The sequence below is a fragment of the Genypterus blacodes genome, unplaced genomic scaffold, assembly GCF_046128005.1.
Source record: "Genypterus blacodes isolate CSIRO-AG114 ecotype Tasmania unplaced genomic scaffold, CSIRO-AGI_Gbla_v1 ptg000029l_1, whole genome shotgun sequence".
NCBI lineage: Eukaryota > Metazoa > Chordata > Actinopteri > Ophidiiformes > Ophidiidae > Genypterus > Genypterus blacodes.
In genome coordinates, this window is record NW_027466842.1 from 6,767,478 (window position 1) to 6,776,257 (window position 8,780).

General features: G+C 41.8%; 2 protein-coding genes across 4 annotated transcripts; one reads left to right on the plus strand and one right to left on the minus strand.

Moving 5' to 3' along the window:
* Positions 1–129: 129 nt before the first annotated feature.
* plekhj1 (pleckstrin homology domain containing, family J member 1) lies at positions 130–2,915 on the minus strand. Of its 2 annotated transcripts, none has more exons than XM_076144848.1 (6): positions 2,766–2,915; positions 2,222–2,286; positions 2,049–2,115; positions 1,819–1,909; positions 1,606–1,669; positions 130–1,379 (listed from the first exon to the last, which is right to left on the minus strand). In XM_076144848.1, exons 1-6 carry the CDS (start codon positions 2,857–2,859, stop codon positions 1,287–1,289), a joined length of 474 nt encoding a protein of 157 aa, XP_076000963.1. In that variant the 5' UTR covers positions 2,860–2,915; the 3' UTR covers positions 130–1,286. The 2 variants fall into 2 exon arrangements, with proteins under 2 accessions (XP_076000963.1, XP_076000962.1); XM_076144847.1 differs by having other exon boundaries at positions 2,222–2,289.
* A 163-nt stretch (positions 2,916–3,078) lies between these two features.
* Positions 3,079–6,401, plus strand: sf3a2 (splicing factor 3a, subunit 2). 2 transcript variants are annotated; one of them, XM_076144846.1, is made up of 8 exons: positions 3,079–3,197; positions 4,210–4,455; positions 4,545–4,591; positions 4,695–4,804; positions 4,925–4,974; positions 5,329–5,469; positions 5,553–5,621; positions 5,714–6,401. In XM_076144846.1, the coding sequence occupies exons 2-8, from the start codon at positions 4,258–4,260 to the stop codon at positions 5,993–5,995; spliced, it is 897 nt and encodes a 298-aa protein (XP_076000961.1). In that variant the 5' UTR covers positions 3,079–3,197; positions 4,210–4,257; the 3' UTR covers positions 5,996–6,401. The 2 variants fall into 2 exon arrangements, with proteins under 2 accessions (XP_076000961.1, XP_076000960.1); XM_076144845.1 differs by lacking the exon at positions 3,079–3,197 and adding an exon at positions 3,335–3,425 and having other exon boundaries at positions 5,714–6,400.
* Positions 6,402–8,780: the final 2,379 nt, after the last annotated feature.

Below are 8,780 nucleotides of genomic sequence, written 5' to 3' on the forward strand. Positions count from 1 at the left end.
CAATCGTTTGCAATTGAATGATACTATTAAACTGGACATGTTTCAACCCACAAATTTAAATGTTAAAAAAAATATCCTGGCAAAATGTTTCATACTTTCATTTTTGTTAAAGAATTCACTGCACAAATGTATCTTTCAATGACTTTATTACAAACACAGAGTATATACGTATATACATATAAAGAAATCTGAGGGATGGTGGTGAAATTAGTATAATCTTAAGTAAAACATTCTATGTGCAAAGTTTGAAAAATTACACATTCAACAAATATTTTTTAAGTGGGCTCCTGACCAGTGAAATAAATATTCCACTGTTTTGCAGCAAAATGGAGTTGGGGGAAACATTTCATTTCACGTGTTAAGATGCAACTCTGTTAAAAAAAAGGAAACAGCAAAGGGTTTTGAACCTCTCCAAAGAGCCAACAATTGCTTAGCTATAGGAATTCAACTGAAAGTGCCAAAGAAAAAGTACAGTAAGTTCAAGTACATTACTAAATTCTATCAAAACCCCCTAACACCAACTAAAAAGTAGCTTAATATGTGCAAAACTCGGTGATTTAAAATATATGAATGTTCTCGATCATACACTAAAATTGCAAAAACTAATATTTTCTTAGAATCAAACATGAATTCAAATATGTGGCTCAAATCAGCAAATGAAAGGACCCATGCAATTTTAATCAGCAAGGTAACGGCACAACCCTGGCAAAAGACGTGGTGGCAGAGTATCTAATGAGCTTAAGTCTCTTTACACAGTGTGCATTTACTGGCTTAAACTTTGATCACATCAAATGTTTCCATGCCTCGATTCCTAAACCTGGATTGTTTCTCTTCGATCTTCTTTCTGATACCTTATAGTGGTTACAACTAGAGCTCTTCAGTAGGATTAGAAGATCAAAACATCACATTGTCTTAATATACAGCAATTATTTGTAGTGGAAATATACATATTCTCTTAGATTCTCTTACCTAGTTTGGAAATGATACAGAAATATGAGTGTAATGCCTTGTAATGACACGTAATGACTAAAACTGGATAACCACCAAAAAAACCCATCCCAGTTATCACCTTCCACATCATCAAATACTCGGCGACATACGGCAACATCTGCATATGAACCTCTGCTGTGGGCAGTAGCTCAGCACAGAAATGAGTGAGAACTGGAATGTCTGGCTGAACTAAAAGAAGGATCTGGTAAAAGTTGGCCGACCTCTGCCATGAAAGGGCTCGACATGTGTGGTAATGTGGAAGGAAAAGAACGTACATCTGCACATTGAAAGCTGTTCTACATGGAAGAGGTATCTTTAGGCATGAGCTGCAGGCCATTGTTGACCTGGAATCGTGTTTCATCTGATATACCATACTGCTCCAAGGGGTCCTGAAAAAGAAAGCAGATGAAGAGCACAGCAGCAATTATAAATATGAGGCAGAATCAGCGTTAAGCATCAGCTGCTTATAGAGTCATTCTGTGAGGTTCAGTGAGTCAAATAGCTGCCAATGCTCAGATGTTAACCTCCGTTAGTACCTTACTGCATTTCTCTTTGGGTACAAGCAGCATCTGTTAGGTATACTGTGTTAAGACTGTGTGTTGTGATGCCTCTCACCTTTCCAGTGATCCTGTGGATTTCAGTCCGATAGAATACAAGGTTCTTCCTCATGAACTCATAGCTGCAAGAGATGAAAATGGCAAACAAATGAGGCAGACAATGTCAGGTCATTGATCAAGGTTTCATCACTCTGATGAAGACTGAAACACATCAGTTTGAATAATAAATGTGTTCTTAACACTATAGTCTACATAAGGGAAGCAGACCTACCTGGCCTTGATGATGGAGTCTATCCACTCTGCACACTGCTCCTCTGAGTCACACTCAAACAGATATTTCCTTTCAGCTTCGTCTAGAAATGCTATGACACACCACATATAAGCTTACTCTGCAAACTGCAATTCAAACAAGCTCATTCATTGCTGCCAACAGGAACTCAAAACTATTCAGTCAAGGGAGAAATCATGGCCTTGACGTAAAAGTGGAAAGGGTATGCTCACCAAGAGAGAAAGCCTGGCTGTCCTCCCTCTCTACCCGGCACTGCTCCAGCAGCAACGCTCCAACAGGCTGACAAAAAATTTGCTACTTAATTAGTTTCAATGTTTGGTATCTTTATAATTGTGCACATGCACAAATAGACAGATAGGCATTAACACAGCAGTCAGACACTTACCTCCTCCTCATCAGTCCGGAAATAAAAAAGGAAGTTAACAACGAGTTTCACCAGCCTCTTCTTCACTACTGAAAGTTAACAACAGGGAACTGAGCTGAAGCACAAGTACACACATGTACACACTTTCTACTGGTACAGGGATGGACTTGGTGACTTGAGGGGTCCTAGACAGAGCTGGATATTTGAACTCCCTTTTCTGGTGTTCAAGGTCAACTTTGTCATATAAATGTGATCAAACTGGTTTCCCCATGACCAAAATTTAAAAACAGGATTGTTGAGGTCTAATCTGAAATACAAAGGTGCCACTATGCCTGAGGGTGGAGCCACACTGACAATAATGAAGGAAGCACCACAGGCTTCACTTTAGTGGCTCACCATGATAAGATGTACACTGTGGGAATCAGGGGTGGATGCCTGTGTGGCCCTAAATAAGGGGCCCATCAGGCAGATCCAACCCTTGACCCCTGTCGCTCGATTTTGTCCACGACATGAAACGGAAGTAAGCCTGTTTCTATGTGAACCCGCTTGTAATAAACAGGGTTACCGTCTCCTTTCTTGGGCCCTCTCATCCCCAGCTCGGCTGCCATCTCCGAGGGCTGGCGGCTCAAAGAGACCAGCTCCTTCTCGTTAAAACGCATGACGATCACTGACGCAGTTCACAGGCAGGAGTCATTCACAGGGACACTGTGCTACAGCTGAGCCATACCACCGTCCGGATGTATAATAATGTTGTTACGCAATAGTAGTAGGAAGTCTTGAGTTCAGGTAGCTGTCTCCCTGTCTGCTGCTCTCTGGGAAACTGTTCGGGCTCCTACGTGTCAGGCAGGCAAAGACGCTGTGGTCGGTCACTTCCACCTGAACGCCACAAAGCCGGACAGACCAAACAAACACTGCTCCCAAGAAACGACACTCCCCAAGAGCCATAGGACGGTGGCCGTTAGGGGACAAATCAAGTGGACAAATCTGTATTAACAAGGTCGGCTGTTAAAAAATACTTCCATTTATATTTTGCTACGTTTATAGAGTAAGCAACGAAACGGTTTTATAGAGAAGAATATATTTGAATTTTTTTTAGGCTATTTAAGTGTCGTGTAGCATACACACGCGCTCTCTCGCTATTAAAAGAAGGCAATAAAGTTATACAAAACTCCGCGCATGCGCAGATTAATCAACGTTTTGGCGTGAACTCGACGTTGTGGAGTCGGTGAGTAGTTTGGAAGAAATATGCGTGTGACCATTATACTTAGTCTGCATTTGTCTTTTTCTTATCTGGTCGGTTAATTGAACGTCACACATAACATTTATCGATATTGAATTCGGGGTTCCGTCTGTACGTTTATTTAAGGATGTTTATCGCTACTAAACCCCGTTAGATTAGCGTTAGCATTGCTACTATGCTTTCATTCAAGCTACAGCAGCTAACCGGAGTGTGTTAGCAGGCAGAAACTAGCTCGTTTGTTTAGCGTAGCTAGCGAGTACATTTACTATATGTATCAAAAACTATTTGTTAAATGCTATATGTTTATATTACCATCTTACAATTCCACTACTTTGACAAAAACGCTTTCCGTTGTGTACTAACATAAAAAACGTCAAACTAGCTGCAGTCACTACAGGAGCTATTGAAGCATCTTCTGGATAGATTTGCGGGCTGATATCTAGAAGTTTCTTAAACGATGTGCTTATTAGAATATTACATGAATCCGAATGTAAATGTAATGTAACGTCTCAGTACTGCTCTGTTTATCTAGTCATAATGCACGTGACGTTCAGATATTTTTTGAAGCATATTATGTGCAAAACAAACACATTCAGTGCATGTAAATCCAGCATGCTAATAATACAATACATGCAGGATGTTGGGTTGAGTTATGAAAACATAAATCTACTACTACTAATAATGTTATGGTACCATATTGGAGTCAAATTGCATGTCTAATGCTGCTGCTGCTTTTGTGGAAAGCTTGATGGTTATTATGCTTTCCCAGTGATCGGGAAGGCTCTGATTGGCTGTTTGAGCCCATTACATTGCAAAGATGGATTTCCAGCATCGAGCTGGCGGGAAGACGGGCAGCGGCGGGGTGGCGTCAGCCTCTGAGAGTAATCGTGACAGACGAGAACGGTTACGTCAGCTGGCTTTGGAGACCATTGACATCAACAAAGACCCCTATTTTATGAAGAATCATTTAGGGTCATATGAGTGCAAACTTTGCTTGACACTTCATAACAATGAGGTGAGGATGAACAAACTGGAACGTTTTAGGATGGTAAGAAGTGTCAAAGTGTGTTGAGGTGTGATATGTTGTTTTTTCCTCCTTTACAGGGCAGCTATTTGGCTCACACACAAGGAAAGAAACATCAAACCAATTTGTAAGTCTGTATTCTACATCAACAATGTTATACAACAATCCAAATAAAAGAAGTGTCTTCCAGTGTGTTGTTTCACTCTTAAAGTAAATTTTGTGTTGTGCAGAGCTCGGAGGGCAGCCAAAGAGGCCAAAGAAGCTCCTGCACAGCCAGCGCCAGAAAAAGTGAAGGTTGAGGTCAAAAAGTTTGTCAAGATCGGTCGGCCGGGATACAAAGGTGTGATAGTTTGCTTCTGTAACACACCTTCTTAACTCAATTGTTGTTATTTATGTTTATACTGGCTTGCCTGTCGATAGAATTCTGTTAGGTTCACTGTGCTTCTTCTCTTATTCACAGTAACCAAACAGAGGGACCAGGAGACAGGACAGCAGTCTCTACTGTTCCAGGTTGGTTGGTTTGTTTGTTTTGAACATGTTGATTTTGGTTTAATCTTATTGATTGAGTTGTTGTATTTTACTTAATCAAACCACATCAACCTACAAGCTTTACTTGCATAGAGTGAATTTATGTTCTAAGTTTTTTTTACAAATGTATTCAATTGAAATGCAGCAGGTAGGATCGTGTTAGTTTAACTGATTACATTTGTCTTCTGGTGAATTCCCTTCATTTAGACTTGAGTCCCCACTTTGGTACAGAATAAACTTTGCCCCTTTTTGCTGTGAGCAGATTTTGTCCACCATTCCCACCCACACAATGGAAAGCAGCCTAAGACAATAGTTTTCTTTCCCTCTGTGCGCCAGATCGATTACCCAGAGATTGCTGAAGGAATTGGACCCAGGCACCGTTTCATGTCTGCTTACGAGCAGCGCATCGAGCCGCCCGATCGTCGCTGGCAGTACCTGCTTCTGGCAGCGGAGCCCTATGAGACCATTGCCTTTAAGGTTTGAGATGGAGCTGCACTTCTCTTTTGGTTTTATGCTTTTATTGTGTCCCTCTGAGTGACATATGCTGTCTGTCGTCTCAGGTACCCAGCAGAGAAATTGACAAAGCAGAGAACCGCTTCTGGACCCACTGGAACAGAGACACTAAGCAGGTACTGATCATTTATCAGCACGCAAAATCTTTTTGTGACGTTTAATTAAATGGCTATAACAACTCGTCCATATTGTTTTTTTCCTCTCTCAGTTCTTCCTGCAGTTCCACTTCAAAATGGAGAAAGCTGTGACCCAGTCCAGCGGGCCTCCGCCCACGGCCGGTGTGAAGCGTCCGCCGCCCCTCATGAGCAACGTTGGCCCTCGCCTGTCCAACGAGAACATGCCCCCACCCCCGCCTGGAGGCATGTCGGTTCCCCCTCTCCCACCCGGTGCCCCAGGACCCCCCCAGATGCCCCATCAGATGCCCCCTCAGATGCCCATGCCCCCAATGCCAATGAGACCACCGCCTCCTGAGGGTCTATCGATCAATTAATTATTTCTTTCCTCCAATATTTGCCATCACACCGGCCCTTCTCAGTGTCCTTTGACATATAACAGTTAGATTTGTTTTTCATGGTTTCTACAAATGTGTCCATGGTCACTATTTAGTAGCGTTATTTCTTTTTGGCCATGTATAGTCTATACAGAGCAGCATAAATATCTTTCTGTTTTGTATAAATGCTGAACGTGTGGATGTGATTGACAGGAGCTCATCTTTTAAGATTGTTTTTGTAATTAAATACTGCGGCGAAAAGTGTTGTGTTTTTGCTCTGAAGACATCACACACAGCAAGATCTGTTGATGCATTCAGTGTTTATGTGACACAGACACTTCAGAGATTCAAAGATCCATCAGGTACGTTTGCACTAACAAAGCAACAAAGCTGTGACACAACTGCATTGATTGTATTTGTGGAAGCACATTATTTTCACAGACTTGCCGTTTGTGTCTGTGTTTTACAAGCTGAAATCTATTAAGAAGTCAATATTGGCACCTTTTTAATAAGTGTTTTCATATTGATCGAGCTGCAAACTGTCTTAGATTACCAGTGCTTGTGGCAAGGGAAAGAAAAACATCATCCCTTCAGAGTCTTTGTCTTCAGTAGTACCACCTCTTCTTCATTTTGTCCATCCTCATCTTCCTCCTCTGCTGCTTCTTTACGTTTGCTTAGTCTCCCGCTTCTTTCCTTGCCTTTCATTGCCTCACCCGTTGCTTTCCTGGCTCTCCTGTCCTTAAGTTTGCTTCCTCTTTGGTTTGTGAGTCTTCTGTCCGGATGTGGTCTCCTTCTGATGCCGCTTGACCTCTTTGGCTTCACTTGTCTAACATCATCATCGTCCTCTTCGTCGTCATCCCCGAGGTCTGGCAGCCACCAAAACATCACTTCCCACAACGTCTCTGGCTATTAGTGTAAAACAGTAATTTTGGGAAACGATCAGCTGTCGGTGATCTTACTATTAAATCATAAAAAGGAATTAAGTCTCTTTACCTGTGGAAGTCGTGGTCTGTTTCTTAATGACCCCGAACGTCTCTCTGTCAGTTCAACTTCCTCATCTGCTGTCCCACGACCACGCAGACTTTCTGTTTGAAAAGAGATCAATGAGTAACAAGAACACACTTATTTTTAATCACAGGCTGGAGTTAAGTTTTACTTGCCATGCAGCCTCTGGAGCCCTGAGGTGAGCACGAGGATGGTGATGGCCACAAATAGACAGCGGTTGAGTGTGACGTTCTCCCACGGTATGTCAGTCTGGGAAACGTTCTCAGTGGCCATGCATTTATGCGGGGATGCTGGAGCAACAAGCAAGCAAGAAAGAAAGGCAGGTAATCAAGGAAATGAATAAAAGTTTGGAAGGATTGAAGGTTTCTGGAGAAAAAGCAAAGGAGAAGCTCACGAGTTCTGGAGATGCGGGGCTCTCTGAGTAAAGTGGTGGGTTTATGTTTTGGTTCCTGTGGAACTGCAGACGTTTCCCTTTGGAGAGCGATGCATGATTCATCATTCTAGAATTAATAAGTGCAGAGAAAAGACATTAATGATGGAAATGACAAATAAAGGGGAAAATGTTGGCTGGTTTCCTACTGACCTCTCTGACCTTTCTCGTCACGTACATTTCTGAAAGAGACGGATTTACTGAAGCTGATATAAACCATAAACACAAAGTCCATTACAACTTTGTCAGTCTGGATTTTATTACTCAACATTCATTTTATTCTTGTAGATAGATTCTTTATCGAAGGAGGTTTTACAGCTTCTCCACCAACTTTTATATAACAAAAGCAACACGACTGATTAAAGATACACAAGTGCACACACAGCGCCGTAGCATTCTTATGAGGCTTGTCAATTACTTATTAAAGATTAGCAAAAAAAAAGAAAACTTGTGGTTGCCTTTCCAAAAACGTTTCTTAACCTAAGGCCAAGATGACCTCATCTCCACTGTGATTCTATGAAAGAAGTTTATTTATCCTCCCTGGTTTTGGCTGATGTAACCAGAGTGGGTGGGCTCGACTGGTTAAACATTCTACAGTATGACTGAGGTGAATTATCACTGTTACTTTTGAACAGGGATCAAGTTTCAGTCGCACCCTGTGCTGCTGCTCCTAAGTATTTATAGAGTTGTACTGCATATGTACATAATCAATGGTTGCCCCTCATGTGCTGGTATTACTGTGTGTGTGTGTGTGTGTTTGTGTTCCACCTGGTCTGTGCATCTGTTGAACAGGTTTTTGTGGAGGAGGCTCTGGTTTGGATTCCCCTAACTCCTCCTCAAATGTCTCATAGCTCTCCTCCATCACTTCCCTGACGGAGACAAGAGAGGACAAGATGAAGACGGGTGTTAGTCACAACTCAGTCGAGTGAAATCCATTGAAAAGTGAACGGCTGAATGTCACAGGCACACTCCTGTCCAGTCCAGTGTGTGAATTGTTGGTATTTTTAGAAATGTTATTCCTGCCAGCTGTCACCTTAAAAGCCCAATTCAGTGCATTATAATGTCAACAAAATGACAGTCATTATCACTTATCACTTCACTTCCTTTCATTGCTTTATTATTGTTGCTGTGTTATAAATGCTGGAAGGTCAACTCCTCTAGTTTACCAGTCAAAGTGACACACTTTGATGACCTTCAAAATAGCACATGAACGTATTGAGGACATTATGTCTTACATGATATTTCTAATCAGACATTGAGCTTATGTCCAAGCAGTTCTATAACTCGCTGACGGAAAGCCACCAGAAAGACTGAATATACACACAGAAAAAAGGGTTGTTGTCACTGACA